At 38.0% G+C, this 23,742-nt stretch overlaps 1 protein-coding gene across 3 annotated transcripts in view; it reads left to right on the forward strand.

Annotated features, from left to right (window-relative positions):
* ST6GAL1 (ST6 beta-galactoside alpha-2,6-sialyltransferase 1) overlaps window positions 1-23,742 on the forward strand; it is a 47,809-nt gene that overhangs the window by 8,352 nt on the left and 15,715 nt on the right. For 2 of the 3 annotated variants that reach the window (XM_087964981.1, XM_087964980.1), the window contains exons 2-3: window positions 21,635-22,282; window positions 23,635-23,732. In XM_087964981.1, the coding sequence (XP_087821107.1) occupies window positions 21,682-22,282; window positions 23,635-23,732 (699 nt within the window). In that variant the 5' untranslated portion in view covers window positions 21,635-21,681. Of the gene's footprint in view, window positions 1-19,341; window positions 19,474-21,634; window positions 22,283-23,634; window positions 23,733-23,742 lie in introns of those variants that run through there. The other variant, XM_087964979.1, reaches the window with a different exon arrangement.

Genomic DNA, 23,742 nt, shown 5'->3' on the forward strand with positions numbered 1-23,742 from the left:
AGGGTAATTTTTAATTTGGAAACTCTAAAAAGGCCAGCATCTGCTTGTTACAAGGCTTCTTTTCCATTCTGAAAGTTTCTAGACAGGGGTCTGAATTAATTATCCTCTTAAAATCTTCCTATGTAATGATTTCTTCTCTAGTGAAACTTAAAATGTCATGGAAAAAAACAAGCAGTATCAGTACATTATGATGGATTTCAAATATGGGTGCTTTTTTTCTGAATGGTTCCATTGATTATGGCTGGGACTACTTGCCAGCATGTAAGTTTAAGTATGCTAATCTTCCTTCCTTCCTTCCTTCCTTCCTTCCTTCCTTCCTTCCTTCCTTCCTTCCTTCCTTCCTTCCTTCCTTCCTTCCTTCCTTCCTTCCTTCCTTCCTTCCTTCCACCAGAGCAATTTTCTTTTTTCCAACTGAACACTGTAATTAGGTCTAGTTTTTAATGAAGATACAGCAAGAATGTTATTTTTCAGTTTTCACTGCTTTCATAGTGCTTTCATACAGTGTTGCTTTTGAAAGGCCCTTCTTTTAGATAAAACGCTACATTAATCATCATTATATTGTTCATTTGTCTTGTGAAACTTAATTAGAACATATTATTCCTGTTTCTTCCCAACCAGTTTTGCAAAGTTATTTAAGTTGAAAGGCCAAGAATTCTGATAGTCATGTGGTGGACTTCAGGGTTGAATGAGATTTTGATAGCCAAAGCAAGCTCAACGTGTTTGATATGGGTTCTGTAGAGACACAGAGTTTGGGGAACATAGAGAGACTATTTGTTTTTGTTGTTTAACTAGGACATATAAGCGTTCTAGGGCTATATTTTCCATCAGATTCCCAGCCTGGTGACTGCATGCTATCAGTTTTTAGCAAACATGGCCAGAGACAGCTGTGAGGACTAAAAAAAGACTTAGGGGCCATTTGTTGCCTTCCCTAACAACTGTATCATATCATATCTGTTTTCCTTCCCCAAATGTTGGTCTTGCAATGACTAAGCAGGATTCCTGCATTTATAAACTAGAATGTTAATGAATCACGGATGAGCCCCAAACTCCTTCCTTTCTATCTTATTTCATTTTTTATACAACCAGTGAGGAATAGCTTTACATAATGCCAAAAATTGGAATTATGATTGAGCAGGTAAGAAAGTCTGGATTGTAAATAAACGCTAAACAAGACTTTAAATTATTGGTTTAAGAACACTTGGTTATTTGAGTGTACTAAATTGTAATTGAAGGTCTGGATATAAAGTTAGCCATTTCTTATTTAATAATGTACTTTTGTGAAAGAAAGAAAACTCAGCCATGGACATGTCCCAGATCACCTGTGGCCCATGCTTCACCATCAAGGCAGTGACAGGGCATTCTGGAGCTGATGTAGGTTGTTATCACTCCCCTGCCATGGTCAGGGGGATCATCAGCCCAAGCCAGCATCATCTTAAGACCTTGATGTCTTATGACTTGCCTCATGACAGTAGGGTAGCACAGCATCAGTACTTTCCTATTCTTAATACAGCTGCAGATTCTACTCTTAATCCAGTAACTCTATTCTGAATGATATAAAACAGGGGTGTCAAACTTACCTCATCACGTGACATATCACGACTTTTCCCCCCTTCACTAAACCGGGCATGGGCATGGCCAACACATGACGCATCCGGCGCCAAGTTTGACAGCCCTGATGTAAAGTCTGTTAAGGAGAGGCTTGGGAAGTGAGGGTGCAGTTTTTCTCACAGTGCTCCCTTTGTTCCCCCTCTCCCCAGCAAAGTGACAGGCAGTTCCATGGGTCAGCCAAAGAGAAGGAGAAGCGATTGGCAATGCTTCTGCCAGCTTCCCACAAGCAATGTCAGTGGCAGAAAGTTGGAAGTCGCTCCCACTTCCTTTTTGCCCACCTGTGATCATTCTGTTTCTCTGTTCTAATAAGGAAATATCTCTGAAAGTATGACTCAGAGTAGATCATGGGTCGTTTAGTACTTAATAAAATCAGGAAGTGCTCATATCATTCTAGGTAGGGAACATTTCATGCTTAAACCTTTTCAGCAGATGGTTGGCCACTCTTGCCTTGAAAACATCTGTGGAAAAGTTTTCTATATTTAAGTAAATGATTTCATTGCAAAACCAGTCTCCATTTCTAGCAGCTGATTATGTACAATTGTTTCTACCTACATTTCAGTTTGATTGTTCAGAATGAAATCTTCTTTGAACTTGATGGCTTTTGCTAAAGTCCTGAATATATTTTCTTAACTGAACACATCTAATTGTCTTAAAAGACAATTGCATACTTCTACACTGTGTAAATAATGGCTTCCAGCACTAATCAGAATCCTTTGCTCTGGTTCAAAGTTATATATATTAAAAAAAGAGTAAAAATTTTAAATGGTTGTATCATTTGTAGGAATTGTGAATATTTCTGGAATGAAAATCAATGAATTCTAATCTGAATAAAAAAGCTTTAAGATGCTTTTTAATTGATGATAGAAATAATGCAATAAAGAAATTTAGTCTTTAGCATTTAAAAGATAGCTTTACATGGAGATTAAGTTATCCCTGTAAAATCTTGCAATTTTTATACTTATATGTGATCTTGTCAAGTATTGTTTTATGGTATGTAACAGTGTTTGTCATAACACTATTTTTGATATGTCATGTATTTACTCTTAGAGCTGTAAAAATGATGTAAAACAACATAGAACATAAATTATGATAATGATGTTGCTTTGCAGATTTTTTTTTCAGTCTAAATCATAGTTTTAGGTCGTGGTTGAAAGATTGTATACTATTAATACATATATCCCCAATAATGGGTCTCTTTGCATGAAATTGGAGCTTCCAGAATCTCCAGTTAGTATAGCCAGCCACATTGGCTGGAGTATGAGCATTGTAATCAGACATATCTGTGATATAGTATATTGGATAAGGCAGGTTTAGGGCATTCCTATTATAATGAGTATAATACATGATAGTAGGTTATCTCAGTTTCTGGGAAGTTTAATAGTAGTGTTGAGGTCTTCCACAGTTACCAGACTGGCCCAGATTAAAGCAATTACTGCAATGATATGCCACTAAAATGATTTTTTAAAAGAACATTGCAAAGTTTAGAACATTGCAATCTTATATTCATGTATTGCATTTTTGGAAGTGCTTACTGGATTTCTATTTCTTATGCTTCATGGTAATGGCAAATTAAAGGGTAAACTAGACTTCTTCCATTAGGGTTTCCAAAACACTGGTTTCATCTTGCTTTTCAGATTATCATTTTGTCTCCAAATCAAATTGCAAATTCCTCTTTTCTCCTTGGGTCTTCTATAACATTTGATATCTTCTATTTGAGGAATGAAGCAATGATTCTCTATGCAAATGCTGTGAATTGCAAGAATTACTTCTTAATCTTTTCTGTTGATTTTGGATTACCTAATCTACATGCAGGTATGTGATTGCTTCATCCCCTTCATTAGCATAAAGTTAACAGCTTAAGGGTTTCAACATAGCATTATTTTGGTCAGTTAGTTATTGGAGTAGCCACTAAACAAGCTTATTAAAAGATACGCTGATGCTATTTTGTTATTTTGTAAGAAATTGGGATTTGTTTAGATTGTATGCAATCTGTTCAGGTTGTGTAGAATGTTGAAGATTACATTTTTCTTGAAAATAGTACAATATGTTGAATTTGTGTCTAAATGTATAGATATTGTCATGACCCGGTGGAGACTGACTCTGAGGAAGAAGAGGAACAGCCAATAGGGAGTGGGAGGGTGGCTCCAGAGGTGGTGGAGGAGGCTGGGGAAGGGCAGAGGCCGGTTGAGCAATCAGAGGAGGATCCAGGCCCATCCCCTATCCATCCTAGGGCACGCAGGGAGGAGAGGATCAGGGAAAAGTGAGGTCTACTCAGGAGGAGATTACCATGATCCTCCTCGTGGCTTGCAGCTGTGAGCTATGTATATAAGTTTGTAACTGCACAGTCAAAGTTAAACTTTGGAGTCAAAGTTTAATGTTTGCTTTGAAAGAGGTTTATCTTTGCTGGCGTTCTTCCCATGGACTCTCCTCGGTTATCTTCCTGGAATGTATGATTAATTATCTTGGCTTGCTTCAGAACTCTCGTCAATGCGGTTTGTTTTGGTTTTCTTTTTTCCTCATTATTTACTTTTGTGACTTTAAACTGTGCCTAATAAAACAGTGAAGTTAAGTTGAAGGCATTACCAGACTTTAATATATGTTTTGGGTTTGGGGTTATTTTGAGAGACTACGGGTCATCACAGATATTGAACTACTTATAAATCAATGGTTTAAATTACCTTTGAGTCTTTGGAGTGAATATGCTGTAATTAAAATGCATATAACCTCAATGGATGTATGTCTTCAGATCCAGATGTTTATCATTTTTAGTTCTGGATGGGTTTGTATTATTCCAGATAGACCCTTTGCGTAATCTGGGATTTTTTTCTAGACTCATGACTCCTGCTCAAGAGATAGAGAAAACATTCCAAATCTATCTCATCTTCTTCACCAGACTTATCAATTGCCAGGTCCACTTGGGAGCAGGAGAGGGAGGAGTGATACTCTCTGTTATGGTTCCAATGATTTCCTTGGCCATCTTTTTGAGCAGGAGCAAGGGTATGTGGTAGTGTGATTCTTATGGAGAAAATGGTCTTGAAACTCTGGCCTTGAGGGAAAAAGTGGAAGAGATTAAAAGGCTGCACAGCACTGAGAAAGCATAATGTTTGAGAAACTTTTAAGAAACAGCCTCACCTAGTTGGAGATCAAACAGGTACCTGACAAGCCTATCTGACAACATTCCCGCCCAAAAGGTGGATGAGAAAACTAGAGGTCAGCTATGCTGGACTAGTAATAGAGATGAGGTGGTTGAGGGAGTGGAAGTTGTAGGAGAGTGAGAATGTCATATTAGAATTATAATGCAATCACAGATAAACAAGATAATAAAGGCCCAAACAAAAACAAGAGACTCCAGAAAAATACAGCATGGTTGCATAGAGAGCTCTCAAACAAACTGAAGAAGAAAAAGGACAGCCTTGGTTGTTTATTCATGCCAGAAGCATCACAATTAAAATAATACATATATTACATGATATACAATTTTAAAAAATATATTAAAATATATACACGTTAAACAGGTTTTGTCCAGAAACTATCAACATTAATTGTGTTTTGTCACACTACCATAAGGTCTTCAAGTATGCACTGATCAGGACACAGAGTACAGGTATACATATGTGTTGTCTGCATGTCAAAACAGTCACAAAGGGCAGAAGACTCCATTTTTTGAAGTATCTCTGGATTTTGTTATGTCTCTGTGCAGTCTATTCAAAGATTTCCATTGCTTCCCAGCTTTTGCCAGACTCAGATGCCAGGTCTTCTGTTGGTTCCACCCAGGTCCTCCATAAGTTCCACCCAGTATTGGTTCTTTGTAGCTCTCTATAGGTCCTCTTTGCTTTTAAATTCTTTGCTTTTAAAGTCTTCTGCCAACTTAAGGAAGCTTTTCCTAGATTTTAATCTCAGATGGATTGTTGTAGGCCATAGAGTATTGTCTAGATATTGATAATTTAAGCCTCTCTCTGTGTGTATATTGCTGCTTCTTTGCGAACAGCAGACAGGAAAATGCCAGCTAGATGGTAGATATTATCTAGATGAGTAACTTGAAGGCATCCAATAATAATTCTGGTAGCTTCATTCAGAGCAACATCTACTTTTCCAGCATGTGCTGATTTATATCAAACTAGACAGACCTATTTGTCTGCAGAATAGCAAAGAACTAAAGCTGTTATCTTAAAGACCTTTGGTTTGGAACATCGGGCGGGGCTCATTAATTTCCTGAGCATGTTATTTAATCCACCAATTTCAGTTTAGTGTTAGTTCACATATATTAGGGCCCTTTCTAGAGTGACCCCTACATACTTAGGGAAGTAGCAATGCTCCAGTAACATTCCTTTTCATAAAGTACAGCTTCCTAGCAGCCTGCTTATTGTAAAGATGGAAGGCATATACTTGAGTTTTTGTTCAATTTGGCCATAATTGGTTATCACAATATTATTGATCCAGCTCTACCAAAGCTTCAGATAAACATTGTTCAACCTCCTCAAATATTTTACCTGTACATCCATTGCTCGATCATTACAGGTGAGAATGAGCACCTCACTACATTTTGGATGCTTCTGGATTGAAAGGATCAACCAGTTATAAATTGTTGCCCAGGGGACACCCAAATGTATTAATAGCACACATTCTTCCAGGAGGCTCCTTTCATGTCTCCCATGAACATGAACATGAAAGGACAGGTATGGAAAAAATGGTAAGAGGGGCATGTAACTAGAACAGAATATCAGCAAATAGCCCAAATCTGTAACGACAGAGTCAGGAAGATTAAGGCTCAAAATGAACTAAGACTTGCAATAAATGTCAAAAATAACAAAACAGCTTTTTCAGCATGTAAGGAACAAAAACAAAGTTTAGGAAATGATTTTTTTTTTAAAGACAAATTTTATTAGTTTTACAAAACAATACACAAACAATCAAGGCATAATAGCATAAAAGATCTTTTCTAAAAAAACCAATAGAACATACAAAATAGTTCCAAATTATAATATATATATTTACGTTATCTGTTCAACTTTGTATCTTATCCCAGCTTCTCCTTTTCATTCTATTATCCAAATTATATTTATTGTTAATTAAAATTTTATTGCCTTTCAGAAACAATACACAAACATACAAAACATAAAACATAAAAAACATAAAACATCTTTTCTGAAAGCTGCTTGTTCCCAGGTTAAAACTCTTCGCACAGACACAAATTCAAAAATCATATTTACTTTATATATCATTCTATATCTTATTACCATTTTCAATTTTCTATATAGCTTCTTCCCTCTTTTATCTTTCTTAGTTTTATTTTATTTATCTTATCTCAATTCAATTCATAATACTTATCATTCTTTGTTTGTTCTATTTCCAGCTATCCATTCACCTTTTCTCTTTAAATATACTTCTCCTGTACACTGATTGGAGTGACGCCTTTAACTCTTTCCCCTAACTTAATAATACTTAATATAACACTTAATTTATATTGGGATTCTGTTTAGTACATTCTAAAATTACACAATAAATTTTATGAGAAAAACAAAAACACAACAATAACAAAATAAAAGCATATAAAACCACTATCAATACCATTAAAAAGCTAATCCTATATATTAATACTCATTTATATCTTAAACATTTTACTCTAAATACACATATAAAAACACAATCTTATGTACCTTCCAGAATCCCTTTTTCAATTAGATTTACCCATTGTCTCTAAATAAGTTTTGTTTCTCTAAATCTTGCTTCCCACCATTAAGGCTTCTCAACCCTTCCTTTCTCTCTTGCTTATTCTTCTCCTTGCCCTTTTTACCCTTTTGTCTCTCCTCCTCCCTTTTCTTCTTCTGCTTACCCTCTTTCTGTTGTTTTCTAACCTTGTATCCACCTTTCATCTCATTTTTCTCTTTTTTGGTTGTTTTTTCAAACCTTAAAATCCCCTTTTTCTTTTCCTCTTTCTCCTCCTCCCCAAAAAGAACCCATTGTTCATCAAAGATGGCTTCTTCTTCTTCTTTGTCCCAGTCGTCCTGCTGCGTAGTCAATTTTTCATAAGTGCATACCGCCATTTCTAGAAATTGAAAAAGAGTGCCCAAAGTATCTTTTCCGTCTTGTTCTTCTTTTTTATATTTTTTATATTCAATTTTTAGTTCATCCACAAGCAATGCCATCATGAAGAGAAAAACTTTTTCCAAAACAACCACCCAAGTATTTTTAATCAAGAATAATTCCAAAAAGTTCCAAAGTCACCAAAGAATCCAAATAAACTATTTCTTTTAATACTTTTTTTCTTTCTTCTCTTTCTCTTTCTGGGGTTACTGTTTAATCAAAGAGTTCCAATTAAGATATATATTTCTTTAAAGTTCTAGGCAGTCTCCTCCTTTTTCAAATTCTGCTCCAATTTTTTTCCCTCTCCCTTCCCACTTAAAACAACAATTTTCCTTTAGATGTTCAGAAATCCATACCTCCAATACAGGTTTTCCGATTTCCTAAGTTGTTAAATTCAATGTCCAGGAATCCTTTATCCCTTGGCTTTATATGGGGTGGGAGAGTGAAGAAAAAAAAACTTTCCCTTGACAGCTTTCTCCGCCGCTTTCCAATCTTCTTAGGGATACAATGTATCTTTCAGACAATTCAAGCAATTCAGTTGTCAGGGTATTTAAAAGTTGTTATTTTCCCGGCTCAGCCAGCACTTTCACTTCTCCTGTTTCTTCTTTCTCCTTCTTCCTCCAGCACAATCTTATCCAGCTGCTGGCTTCTTTGTGGTGGCCATTGCTGACCGCCGCTCCACCGCCTTGAGAAAAGGAGGTTATGCCAGGTGGGGAGGGGGTCTGCGATACCCCCAAACCCCTCTCCGGATCCTCCCTATCTTCGGCTGCCTCTACGGGGCAGTCTTATGCTCCAGACCCGTCAGGATCGGAGGCACCAAGACGGCTAGCGCAACAGGGATCGCGCAGGATCGCGAATCCCCGCTGCCGCCGAAGCCTGGCAAACCGGAAGAGCGGAAATGATTGATCCACTAGTGGCAAGGAAGTGGTGGGCAGCAGGCAAAAAGCAGAAGTGCTTAATTCCTTCTTTGCATCAATAGAGGAACAGCATCAAGATCATAGGAAGTGATAGTACCAATCTATACTTCACTAGTGAGGCCACAATAGGAATATTGTGTCCAGTTCTAGTCACCATGATACAGAAAAAATGTTTACACTCTACAAAGAGTGCAGAGAGGAACCTATCAGAGATGATACGGAGTCTGGAGGCTTAAATAATACAAAAACAGCTAGGGGAACTTTATATGTTTAGTTTAACAAAAGAAGACTTAGGGTTGCCATCATAGCTGTCCATCAGCTGTCCACCTGAAGGGCTGTCACAGGGAAGAGGGTGTCTATTTATTCTCCATAGCACCAATCTGGAACTAAGGGGGAAATTCCTTACAGTGAGAACAATTAATGGATCAGCTTGTCTCCTGGAATTCTGGGTGCTTCATCACCTGAGGTTTGCAAGAAAAGATTGGACAACCGTTTGACTGGAATGATATAAGAGCTCCTGTCTTGGGCAGAGAGTTGGATTAGAAGACATGCAAGGTGTCTTCTACCTCTATAATTATACAATCCTTATCTGTGTTGTCTTAAAAGGGGGAAGGTTTTTCTCAAAACCTTCAACATTCTGTTAGCAGAAAGTACAGCAGCTGTGTCCAGCTTGTGGGCTACGGGCTGCATGCATCTCTGAACATCTAGTAATGCGTCCTCAGAAGATAATCAAAAATATAAAAAAATAAAGTAAGTTTAATATTTATATACATTAACTATATTATATATTTTATGTGCGACCCAAGAGAATTTCTCTTCACTCAGTGCATACCAGGCAAGCTAAATGGTTGGACAACCATGCTGTACATCTCTATGAAATCTCTATGTTATGTTTCTTAATCTAGCACGCGTTGAAGAACCGAGACAATTACTGTTCTTTTCTTAACAAACAGCTCACCAAATATAAAATGTTTACATGTACCTCCTGTGTGTTGGAAATAATATGATCCTTTCATTACAGGGTTGTTTTAATGATAATAGCAGGTACTAAATGTTTGATTGCAATAGTTTTGAATTTACAGATACTCCATTACTCTTAACACTCCTCACTATCTCCATTGTTATAAAATAAAGAACTTTGAGTTCTTTGCTTGTTGAAAAACTGGAAGAATGTAAAACAGATTTTATCAGGATGAGACCTTCCTGTTAGAGCAACCCCGTGTTGAGAATGCTTTGTGAGATTATCAACAATAATTAGAATATTCCTTGAGTAATAAGAAAAGCTCTTCATCTTGTCAAAATATTGATCTTTTTTATTACCTTTTGGACAACTAAGAGGTAAATGGTCATTTCCTACATTTTACAGAAATGTGAAATATGGATTGAAAATTCAATTATCCAAGATCATTTTGGTACATTCTAGAATGGATTTCAGGTTTGTATCTGTAAAGACATGGGGCTTTCTAATTTCTCAGCCATTAAGCATCCTTTATGTGTCTACACAAGTGAATAGCTTTCCATTGGGTAAGTCCAAGTTACAGAATACAAAATTAATATGCTTTGTCCCAAATTGTAATTAAACATAGTCCATCACAAGCCTTTACTCTTTCCATTCCCTCAATCCAAATAGAGTTTAAGCAGCTTTGTGCTGATGGAAGAGGAACAATGAATTCAATTAGTCATTTTTTAATCATTAAATAAAAGCTGGAAAATTAAACAAAAAGGAAAAAAAGATAATGGAATATTTTCCTCAAGATCTCAATGAGATATTAAGGAGGTTTTTAAAAAAGTTATGTTGGCCCATTGTTCTTAAAAAGGCAGAAAATAACAGTTTAGAACTGTTTGTCTTCTCAATTTAGAATAAAGAAAAGGAAGAATTATCCTTTTATATTAAATGCAAAATAATACATACATTAAAATGAACCCATCATACAATCTGTGAAGTCTTAAACATGTTTTAAAGTAACATTTAGACATAGTCATCCCTATTTATTTTACCCACTCTCAAGAAAACCAGTACACATTCCATTTCTTACCCTGCCCTGATAAGTTCACATAATATTGTTACAGGACATAATATTCTGATTCTTTCCATCTCAGCTGCTCTTGGAAATATAAACTCAGAAAAAGCAGATCCTCCTTCCAAGATAATTACCTCATTAACTAGCTCCGACTCACTAATAATACACAGACTAGGATAGTTTCTGATTGTGGGCTCTGAGGAATGTTCTACCTTCAAAAATATTCCTTTCTCCCTTTTCTCCATGCTGGACTCTATATACAAATGCTATTGGTATTGGGAGGAAGTATTCCATTGCCACCAAAAAGAGATATTTCTTCAGTTCAAAAACAATTTCAAACGATTCTTGAGGACAATTATTCTTAGTGTCCAAATCTATGAGGATTCCTATTCTGAGGAACAAATAGTTCTTCAAAGATGTAGAAGCTATTTAATTGTATTGATAAACCAAAGGCAGAGTATTCATTTGTTTGAATTCAAAAAAGTTTTTAATTAGAAGAAAAACCTTTCTCCCTAACAGGGAATAGCAAGCAGTTAGGTAACAATAGAGATTTAATTCTATTTTTTTCAATTGTCTCATATTTTAATATGACCTTCATAATAAATTTTATTATTTTAATTATATAACAATCTTTAGATATAATTTAAAATTAATTTCACTTAAAAATTTAATGTAACTCATTCCAGAGTAGACATAAGGAAAATTTGTCAAGCTTAGCATCATAGACAATATTACATTATGCTTTATTTTAAGAAATGTAATATTAGCTCTGTATTTTATGTCAGTTTTTATTATTGAAGAAAATTACAAAGCCAGGTGTTAATTATGTTGCTAACCTGGCAGTGGAGAAATAGATGCAGTTCCATGAATCAATTACATTCCAGGAAAGAAAATGACTTGAACATCCATGGATACTTATGATTATCTATCTCATTTTGAGTGTCTTTGTTATCTAATTGCACACAATGCATCTTTCCCATTAAAACATTAGAAGGAAGTAAACTATACAGGACTTAAATTGTCTCTTATTTTTCTGGGGGGAAATAGTTATTGAGGAAACCTGCAGTACCAGAATATAAATTCACCATTTCCTTCTTTGGAATTTATTAAACTGTCAATTGCCACACACAACAATCCTGGTAAATAATTATTTTCTTTGATAAATGGATGAGTTCTCTTCACAAGTTGGCATCTACATTCTGTAAATCTAGATGAGTTCTCTTCATAAGTTGGCATCTACATTCTGTAAATCAAGAAAATATCTGAGTTCAAAATGTAGATAATAGAAGAAGAAGAGGTGGACCTAGTTGCTGTCTAGATCAGACTAAAAGCCAAGATTTGGTTTTTATAATGGATAATTATTAATAGAAAGCCTATAGACAGAATGAGAACAATAGTGTTGCCTACTAGGTCTACTAGAACCAGGCTGAAAAATCTGGATAAGTTAGTGCTTTCAACAACTCTTTATTACTAGCTAATGGCTCTCTGCATGTTTGTAGCTTAGATCTGGTATACTTACCCATATCAAGTTTTTGAGATTCATGGACTATTTGGAATTGGGTGGCAATATCAGTATATAATATAGATAGTTCTCAGTCACAATAATTGGGACCAGAATAACCACAACATCATATGACTCTTAGCAACTGCAATTCCAGCACTTCTGCTTGCTATCATTAAGCAAATTCTGCACCATTGTTAAGCATTAAATCACATGATTGCCACTTGGGCTGGCTTTGCTTGCCAAAAGTGAGAAATGAAGAGTACAAATATTGCTCAGGTGAGCACAGAGCGCTGCAACAGCAAAATTGCAAATTAGTCACTGACCCCCAATATTGCAGTCACATGACCATGGGGACACTTCAGCTATCATAAGATTGGTCATAAGTACCACTCCTTCAACCCTATCATAAGTTTGAGCAGTTACTGAACAAGTAAGCCACTAAGTAAGAATCACTTGTAATTGATTGCAACACGAGAGGTTTTAATTTTAGTTTCAGTTATAAAAAGTAAAAGAACTATATATAGCTACAGAATGATGTGAAGATGAATTATATGCATAAAAATTGGAGAAGTTTGCTTGTATTTTGAATTCAGGCATGATATAGACTTGAGAGAACTACTTTAAATATACATACTTGTTAGTATTTTCTTGAGTTTTTAATAAACTATGGAACATGACTTCTCTTTCGGAATTATGAAGACTTGATGAACACTATTCTGAGATTAGTTCTGTTGTTTTTACATTTCTTGTATTGAGTATTATTTCTATTTTTGTAAGCATCTTCTCCATTTCTAGTATGTTTGCTGTTGTTTCATATTCTCTTTTTTATATGTGCATAATGTAAAAAGATCACACAATTCCTTTTCAAAGTAAGCAATATTATGTCAAGCTCAGAAAAGAAATAATTAAGAAATAGTAAGTCTAAAGGATTAAGGCATGGGATAAGAAAAACTGAAAGAAATAAGCTGCTGTATATCTAGTTTTCAGCCAACTATTAGCTGTGCTGCCTACATTCAGCCTCTTTAATTCTTGACCTTATCTCTTGTTGGGGACATTGAAAGATGTGAAGTCCATAAAAGAGAGTACAGGCCAGTACATGCCAGTATTGGTTGCATAAACCAGCGGTCGCCAACTGGTGGGCTGTGACAAAATTTTGGTGGGCCACAGAGAAATCTCACCCCCAGAACACCCCCCCCCCCAAAGCAATTAATCCAGGCTACACAGAAACATAAGGCTGCTCAGCCCACATGGCCCGCGGGAACCCTCCCCGCCCACTCACTCCTTACCCAGCAAACTTGTCTACTAAGTTGCTCTTTTTCCTGCCATCATCTGTTCTGCTGTGTCAGAGATTTAGATAAGCTAGGAAGCAGGAAATGGTTGGATTTCTTGCTTTCTAGCTAGTCTTTAGATCTTCAGCTCAGCACAGCTGAACCTCCCTTAGGACTGAAGGTTTGCTTGCAAGCAAATTCAGTGAGACTCACGGCAAGCAAATTTGAGAGACTGAGCTAGCCAATGGCAGATAGATAGATCACTGAATGATTCTGTGAGCAACTCAATCTGCCTGCTTTGCCTGCTTTTGGATAAAAGTTACTTTTTTATATAGAAAATTCAATATTTACATACATGGTGTGAGTTAATTTTGTGAGTTTGCTTGCAAGCAGATTTTATGTGACAGACTGAGCTAGCCAATGGCAGATAGATAATTTCTGAATGAATCTGTGATTCTGTGAGCAACTCAATCTGCCTGCCTGTTTTGCCTGATTTTACGTAAAAGTTGCTCTTTTTATTTAAAAAAAATCAATGTTTATATAAATATTTATAATATTTACATACAAGCCATGCCCAGCCAGTCACATGACCACCAAGCCACAAATTAGGCCATGCCCACAGAACCAGCTAGTGGTCCCTGAGATCTAAAATTATGAGTCTGGTCGTCCCTGAAGTCCAAAAGGTTGGGGACCCCTGGCATAAACCATTATGTGTAAACCTCAGTAAGACAGTTTATATAGTATACCTCCAGTAGCCAAAGGAAAAAAAAACATATCACGTGTTGTGTAACATTGTTTGGGCAACAATATATGTTTAAGAAGCTCAGGATTTAACACAGTATGGAAATCCAATCAATAAGAAAGAGTGTGTGAATAGATACTCTGCATTCTAGTCAGTTTGAAAAGATAAACAAGATATTCATTCCGGAAGAAAAAGATGAACAGAAGTAGAAGAATGATGATAGCTGGGAAGAGCTGAAGAGATGACTTTGTCTCTGTTTATTCCTTTTAAAATTTCCTCTGAAAAGAAATGATATGTATGCATACCTGTTCCAGATCATTACATTGTTGCTTAATATGTGAATTGGAAGAATAGTTTTTGGTGTGTGCATTGTGGATTCCTTCTATTGGGTATCCCGTGGTATTTCCATCTGTTCTGAAAATAAATTTAGAATGTAATATCAGTACAGTTACCATACATCCTTTATTATAAAGATCAGTCCTTTACAGTATTTCAGAAAACTGTCCTTTACATTAATTACATTTTACATTTACATAAATTACATAATTTACATGAACTACTTTTTTTCTCTCTTGAATTTTGCAAACAAAACCTTGTAAAACAAAGTCATAAACCATTTTGTTACCCTTATGAACCTCTTTTAGATTTCCCCCTTTTTCAGGTTTGTCCCTATTTTTTCCCAAGGAAATATGGTATATTCACTGCAATTAGAAGTTACAAAGTCAAGTAATAGCAAGATGACTGCTGAATAAAAATATGGAAGACTGTTGCTTTGTCTCTGTTACTGGGGCTGCTATTGAAAAAAACTAAAGGATTTGCCCTCGAGGATATCCGTGAACAAGAATATACTACCAAAGAAAATTGCATAATACTGGGGAGTTTGCACATAGCAGCAATGCAGTTTAGTGATTGCTTTTTTAAAAACATTAAAAAGAATAAGCATGATTGTATAAAAAGGGACCTAAGAAGATGTGGAGGCCTAACATATTCTCTTCGACTGTAGGTTCTTTGAAAGATGTTGCTGTTGCTGTAGGCCAGGGGTCCTCAACCACCGGGCCGCGGACCGGTCCCGGTCCGTGGAGCACTCTGTACCAGGCCGCAAAGAAAAAAAAATTAAAAAATGGCGGCTTTCTTCGCCTTCGGTGAATGCACAAATGAAAGAAGGGGAGGGAGGAAGCAACCGAAGCCTGTCCTGCTCTCTGGCTCAGCAGCTTCGGTTTCCTCCCACCTCGTTCCTCTCTCAGTCGCTCTCTCGCTCCTCCACCAGCCCAGGAAGAAACTGCTTCAAAGAAGCCGGGGGGGTGGCTTTTCCTGTCGCCGCAGCTCCTCCGAAGCGCCTGTTCACCCCCACCCCACCCACCCGCGCGCGGTTCAATTCAGTGCCCCGTTCTGCCTGTCTGGTTGTTTGGGAGCAGCTTCGGCTGAGAATAATAACTATTCGCCTCTTTTTATCAGCCGAAGCTGCTCCGAAACGAAGAAGGCAGGCAGGCAGGCAGAACAGAGCACTGTGGATTGAACCGCGCGTGGGCGGGTGGGGTGGGGGTAAACGGGCGCTTCGGAGGAGCTGCGGCGACAGGAAAAGCCACACACACACCCGCTTCTTTGAAGCAGTTTCTTCCTGGGCTGGTGGAGCAGCGAGAGAGCGACTGAGAGAGGAATGAGGCAGACACCTGAGGGAGGGAGAGAGACACCTGAGGGATGGGGCTGAGGGAGGCAGGGCCGAGGCGCTCCCTGAACTTGGTGGTCTGCTGGCAGACGTTTTATTACCCGACTAGGTAACAACATCAGATGTTACCTAGTCAGGTAATGAAACGTCTGCAAGCAAACCACCAAACTCGGACTCTCCCCCCCCCGGTCCTTGAAAAAGTGTTTGTGCTTGAAACTGGTCCCTGGTACAAAAAAGGTTGGGGACCACTGCTGTAGGCTATTTTTTGAGCAGCTGTCATTTAGTTGTGACATTCAGTATCTTCTGTTGGTATCTGCTTCCCCTCTCCCTTCCTGTTTCATGCAAAGTTCAAGTTAGTTTCCTCATTTTGCACTAAGATGCATTTCTGAATTAAGAAATCATCAAACAAGTTTGTAATTTAAATTTGGCCATATAAAACTGGGGTCCCCAACTTCTGGGCCATGGACTGGCAGTGATCTGCCACATGCCGAAAACTGGGCCACGCGAACAAGCGAAGCCCCATCCATGAGATGCACGAAGCACCTGAAACCACGTCCCCTCCGGGCCACGGAAAAACCTCTCCAAAGAACCAGTCCCTCGTGCCCAGAGGGTTGGGGGGGGTCACCATCCTCTCCCTGTTTATTAAAAAAATGGTTTTTTAGCTACAAATAAAGCAAAAACAAATAGAAGCATATAACTGGGCAACCTGGAAAAATAAGAGGAAGATGTGTTGAATATATTTGCCACCTTGAGTTATTTTTAAAAATAATAAAGTGGGATCTTCATAAATAAATAAAATATACTAAGGTGGGATCTTCATAAATTTTATTTTACTCTTGAGTAATTGTAAAGCACTTGGTGAATTGTTTTGTCAGACAATATTTACTTCATGGAAGAGAGCCCTTTTAGCTTGGATACAGTGTACCATAATCAAGGTTTAGACTCATGTGAGAAGAATCTGAGCTGGCATTCAAAACAACAGTAAGTGCTGTTGTTATAAACGCTGCAAATGAGTGGCAAATGTAGACTTTTGTCTGTGGATGTGAAGCACTCTTCATGCCCTTTAGTGCTGGAAGATTCAATATGTTTAACCCAGATGCTGAACATGTAAGATCATCATTACTACAGTGTTTAATATATCCTGGAACCATAAACCTATGCCAAATAAACTGACTTTCGCTAATCATCCCAAGACAAAAGAAATATTATCTCAATTTGTATGGAAATTCCATTTTGTACAACTGATTCAACTTTTAATTCCATCTATGATTAGCAAGATTGAGTAATTTATTCTTACCTCTTCCAGGCAAGAGCAGTTATTACATTCAAACAATAGAAATGAAGGATAGCATATTTGAACTCAAGAATTCTATTCATTAAAAAATTATCCCATTTTCCAAAAAATACAGTCAACTATACATCTAGTCTTCAATCAAATTTAGCACAATAATGGTCATGTTTTATGACTATTTCATAAAAACATGGCTAAAAAAAGGTTTTGCTTGTCCTGAGGACTTGGTATGGATCATGGTTATGATTAAATTAGGTCACATTAACTTCAGCAAATCTAAGGCCTAGACAAGATTCCACAAAGCTATTAATAATTTCCTTCTCCTTTTTAATGTTCCTTTCATCCACTCCAACTGGACTGGATGTAATATTTGACAGACTAAGCTACCTTAGAGAGAAATATTATAATATATACATAATTATACATAATTCAAAAAAATGTCAAGGATGTGCTTTTTTTGCATTCAAGAATCAGTTATTTGCTGAGAGATGTGCTTGGTTTTAGCCAAGGTGTCAAAATTAGCTGAAAGGCTTAGGCAGTCTTTTGTTTTGTGGGTCTGAGGCTCACTGAAAGGTCAGGGAGGGTTATGGGTGGTGTGGGTGTTGTGGATGGCATGGAGGCTTTTTCTTCTCACACAGATATACAGTAGATGTATTTCAACCAGTGCATAGACTACTTCAAAGTAGTCAGAACCAGCTGTTTCTCCTGACCCTCACTCCTAGGTCCCACTCCCCATGCTTCCACATTTGACACAATTCAGAACAATATTAGGTCTTCTACTTCATTTACTTCTATATTGATACACTAATTTCATTCATGAGAAAAAGTTCCAGTGGAGAGAATGTACATTAGTTGTGCAGAATATACTGAATAAATTCAGAAATAAGTTTATTATTTATTTAGAATATGGTACATGTTAGCCAGGGATCACCAAGGTGGCTGGCTGCCTCTGTGGGAGGAATTTTTTTTTGATGTTATCTTTACCCGCAGGACATCTGAATGCCAGTAGGCATTCATGGGGGGCTCCTTTGTTGTCCCTGCACAGTTTATTTGCTCATGGGAATTGAACTGCCAAGCTGCCGACTTCAGCAATACGCAAGCCCAGCATCTTATCATGTGAGCCACTGCAGCCCCAATTTTTTATTGTGAAATCTCAGAGCTAAGTATTTGAAGATCTGACAAGAATAAAAATTACCCTCCTTCAAAAGTTGTTTTGACCTTCTAAGTTGTAATTTTATGAAGGTCAACCTCTGAACCCAGTGGTAGACTCATCGAATTGGATTGTTTATATAACATGGTCTAATGTCAGTACAGAAATCCAAATTAAACCATCCCTATTGATGGCTTTTCATGATTGTATAGAATGTTGGTTCTATATAATATAGACAAATAGAATTATATTTATAATATTTAGATAAAAATGAGTTGGAAAAAAAGTGACTTTCTTTTGAATCGCAGATGAAAATTCATGTAAGCAAACACGAAGTGATAATGGTTAGTGTAATGGGAATTGCAATTTAATGAAGTATGTGATTACAAATGGTTTTTTATGGTGAAAGCTTACGCAACACTAAGCAACAATAAAATTATTAGGCTTTTTTAAAGGGAAAACTGGATTTTGATTCAGTACTAGCATGTAAACTTTAAAAATAAAATAGGTTTTATGGCGTGAAAAAGTGCAGTTGCTATTTTATGCAGTGTTTAAAGAGATGTGTTGTTTGTTTTGCTGTTTCAGTAAATTATGCTAAATCCTAGATATTGGATATTTTTCTTGTGATGAATACAAAATATATTTAATACCAACCCCATGAGACAACTGCTGAAGTGATTTATCAACACTAACTGCAAGTTAGTGGAGAGTTCCTCCTGAGTTCCTCAGAAGCTACCTTCAGATTCTCTGTGTTGTTATGAAGTTTCAATTCCTCAGAAATGGGGCTTGTTCAAATTGATATTTAGATACCAAGATACATATAGGAAATGACTTACCATTGTCAATTCTCTTTATTATTAATGTCACTTTGTCCCAATAGAAAGTGTAAGTAATACACCTATTCCTTAAATGAAGAGCCAGAGCACATGACTACATAGTTCTTTATCTGTGATTGCAAAATGTCTTACTTGTTTCTGTTTTAGTACTATTCTGTATGCATGAGTTCACACAGTTGTTCGAGTAATAACAGCTGCATAGAGCTCAGAGTCACTAAAACCCATCTGCCCTTGATCTAAAGATTTCCTGCAATAGCTATTGAAGCTTGCCCTCTTGCACAAGCAAACAGGAGTTTAGATGGGGATATCTCCTAAGGAAGCAGGAGAGAGAGGAAGACAAAAAAGAAGTTTAAGCAATAGTTCCTTGTTGTTTTCTGAATATTGAGGTATGGTTCGTAATTGCTGCTATTTAACAAATATTACATTGGATTATTGTATGTGACTAGACTATTCTTGCTGCTGATCCTCTTGAGGCACCGTTAGAGATTACAGATTAAAGAATAGATCAAGTCAATGACATCTCTTAGCAACTACATAGATGCATTGTTTCCAGGATTATGTGTCTTCTGCCTGGCTTTTTAGATCTCTCATTCCTGTCATAAATCCATCCACAGTGCTGCTACTCACTCTCTTCTTCTCTTTCCTTCAAATTTCCCTATCCTTATGGGCTTAAGGGAACTGAATAATTGTAATCTTTGCAGGTGTAGACCAGTGGTGGGATTCACTTTTTTTTACTACCGGTTCTGTGGGCATGGCTTGGTGGGCGTGGCAGGGGAAGGATACTGTAAAATCTCCAGTCAGAGGTGATATTTGCCAGTTCTCCAAACTACTCAAAATTTCTGCTATCGGTTCTCCAGAACTGGTCAGAACCTGCTGAATACCACCTCTGGTGTAGACACATCATGACACGTGAATATCCTTTCCAAGAGGTTTATTATTACATACCATGTGCTGGTTTGCAGTATATTTCTTTAATGTTGAAGGTTGATCATAAAAGGCAGGAGTTATTTATCATCCTAAGTATCACTTCACTGAGCATCTTCTATCATTTGTGTATCTTATTGGAGGCCCTATAAAAGACTAAGAAGGAAACCAGTTCCCCAGAGAACAAACGCAATGCAAGAGTTTACAGGGAGAGTAAAGGAAGCAGAAGGAAGCACTTCTATTTTTATTGGTTGTTCATCACAACCTGAAGATGGAGGCTGGGCTGGGCTGCTGGGGGTTTGCAGGGGTTTGGGAGAGCCCTGACTATCATTCTGTGCTGTTTGGAGAACCCACAAATCCCACTCCTGGCTGGGCCTACCCACTCTGCCCTTCCCCTTCCAGGGGTCCCCACATGGCCCATTTTGGATGCAGATAAGTGCAAGGTGCGTGCGGAGGCTCGGAGAGGGTGAAAAATGGGCCTTGCAGAAGTTCAGGAAGGCCGGAAATGGGCTCTGGCTTCCAGAGAGCCTCCAGAGCCCAGGGAGGCCAAAAACGCCTCCCACTGTGGTGCAGGAGGCCGACTAAGCAACGTCCACCATGGCCACTCCCACCCAGCAACTAGGCAGAGAACCCTTTGCTAAAATTTTTGAATGCCCCTGGATGGAGGAAATTATTCTCATTACTTGCAGAGGATGTGCCATGTATATTTTCCTTCCTCTGAATGACAAGATGCTGGAATTGCAAGCTTCGGCAGTGAAAGTGAGAGAGTTATAGACAAAGCTATCCACTTTTCAGATTCTCAGGGATAGGGTTAGAGTTGTAGAGAAGACAATAAGACACATTTAAATAGCAAAACTGTGCTAACTAGTATCATTGTACCACCTTTAGATCTCTAACACACCTTGCTCGGGGCAGCTGAGATAGAGTTAACTCAGTAGCTATCTAGCTCCACCTCTGAAGATATCTAAGTTTCTTGTAGGAAAAGGACATCAAATTGTGATATATAGTAAAAAAAAAAAAGTTGGTCTTTTGATGGGACTGACCAGCTAGTGATATTCCAGGTCAGAAGGGAAAAAAGATAGTCATTTGAGGCCCACCAGAAGATATGGTTTTGATAAGAAGAAGCTATGATGTTATTATATTCGGTTAGGATGTCACCAGCAGCCATTATGGCCTCCTCCAAAGAATGACTCGACTCATATACACCCTACATCAGCCCTTCGGTGTCTTCTTTGGAATGGATGACATTGACACCATTTAAAACTTGCTTCTGTTTTGCTACTATTCTGTATGCATGAGTTCACACAGTTGTTAAAAGCAGTAACAGCTGCATACAACTCAGAGTCTCTAAAACCTTGAAGGGGGCTTCTCCAGAAATGTTGGGCAAAGATATGTCAAATCATGCTGCATATGGCTTATTGAAGTTGGCAAGGATCCTCTGCACATCTCCTGATTTGTTGCTGGAGGCCCCATGGAATATCCTGATGATAAAGACAATGGCAATCCTATGCAGTCAGCTTTTGGAGAGGTACCTAAGCAACACCTAAAAAGCACTAACATATCTACAGATAATTAGCTGTCTGTCCCTCCCCATTAATATATCTACATTCTTTCATTTTTCAGGTCCATACATCTGAAACTGAACTTTCCAATCTAATGTATTGTACATTATGGTTCGTGTCAACTTGTTTAGAAAATGGGTGTTGGGCATTCTCATTTTCATTTTGGTCCTGACTGTTTGTCTGTGGAAAGAAACACGGAAAGGAATTTACATCTCCATAAAAACAAAAAGCCAAACTGATCATCTGCAGCTGTGGAAATGGATTACAGTGAAATCAGAAAAGGGCCAGAATAAAACTGTCAATGGCACAGGCAAAGCTACTTTGTCTAACAAAGAATCCCAGGTTAAATTTAATAATATTGAACCAAAACCCGAGAAAATCAAAGTCTGGAACAAGTATAGTTCTTCCCAATTTCTTCAACCTAGACTGCAAATGGCAAGAAAGCGTTACTTAAAAATGAACAAATATCACGTGAAATACACTGGACCAAAGAATACTGCTAAACTCAGTCCAGAACAAGTGTTGTGCCAACTTCAGAAAAGAATAGACTTTAGGATGATAACTGCATCTGATGCCCCTTTTAATACACCTGAATGGGAGACATACCTGCCTAAGACAAATATCAGCATGGAACTAGGGAAGCTGGGCCGATGTGCAATCGTATCCTCTGCAGGATCTATTAAGGACTCACATTTGGGAGCAGAAATAGGTTTGTATTTGTGTATTTTCCTGTTATAACAAAAGCAACTAAATATGATTTAAATGTTTTCCTGTTGAGTTTTCCATGTAATGGGGCAGGAAAAGCTAGTTTATTCTGAGCTAATTGGTAGAATCTGTGGAATGATTTGTCTCTGGAAATTGTGGGGGGGCCAACACTGAAGGTTTTTAAGAAGAGATTGAACAACCATTTGTCTGAAATGGTGTAGGGCAGGGGTCCCCAACCCCCAGTCTGTGGATCGGCACTGGTCTGCAGCATGCCAATAAATGGGCCACGCAAACAAGCGAAGCCCCATCCACGCATTGCAAGCAACATGTGAAACCACAACCCCTCCAATCCACAGAAAAACCTCTCTCCACGGAACCGGTCCCTGGGGCCCAAAAGGTTGGGGGCCTCTGTTATAGGGTTTCCTGCTTGAGCAGAGGGTTGGACTAGAAAACCTCCAAGGTCCCTTCCAACTCTGTTATTCTGTTGTTCTGAATGCAAGTATGTGGAGGGCACAAGCTTGGACAAGACTGAAAACCCAGCTGGAAGCCCTAAGCCATTTTTCCTTGCTATCAACATGTCCAGATTAAGGTTCACTTGGTTGTTCCTCATATACTCCAGTTATTTGCAATCAATCAGAATCACAGTTGTGTTTCTTTATTGCAAAAGAGGCAGCTGCAGGCATTGGATAAAGCTATCTGTGCCTAACTTTACATCTTAGTTAAAGGAGTAGTTTATTGTATAGAGATTAATGCTCTTGTGTTTTAAATGTGCTCTCTCTCTGCAGAAATTATTTTTTTCAAAAGCTTAACATTAATGTAGAAGCAGATCAACATAAATTAATTATAAGGCTATGGAATAGCTCAGTGGCTAATACTCTGAGCTTGTTGATCAGAAAGGTCAGCAGTTCGGCAGTTCGAATCCGTAGCACCACGTAACACAGTGAGCTCCCGTTACTTGTCCCAGCTTCTGCCAACCTAGCAGTTCGAAAGTATGTAAAAATGCAAGTAGAAAAATAGGGACCACTTTGGTGGGAAGGTTACAGCATTTCGTGCGCCTTCGGCATTTAGTCATGCCGGCCACATGACCACGTAGATGTCTTTGGACAGCGCTGGCTCTTTGGCTTTGTAATGGAGATGGGCCCCGCCCCCTAGAGCTGGAAACGACTAGCACGTATGTGCGAGGGGAACCTTTATGTTTATACATTTTTCAAATACATGACAAGAACATTGAGGTGACCTTGAAACTTCTTCCTGTTTTTTTTCTGTAGAACACAGGAGGATTTCATAGCTGAACTACTGAAACTTTAAAGACTTTGCTCTGAGATGCATTCAGTTCACATTTTCTGTTTCTTTCAGACAGCCATGATGCAGTCCTGAGGTTTAATGGGGCCCCTACCAAAGGGTTTCAGGTAGATGTTGGTGAGAAAACCACAATACGTCTTGTTAATTCTCAGGTAGGTCAGC

This window comes from Notechis scutatus, chromosome 4 (genome assembly GCF_049901735.1).
Source record: "Notechis scutatus isolate UNSWTSFEM ecotype Mainland chromosome 4, rNotScu1.2, whole genome shotgun sequence".
NCBI lineage: Eukaryota > Metazoa > Chordata > Lepidosauria > Squamata > Elapidae > Notechis > Notechis scutatus.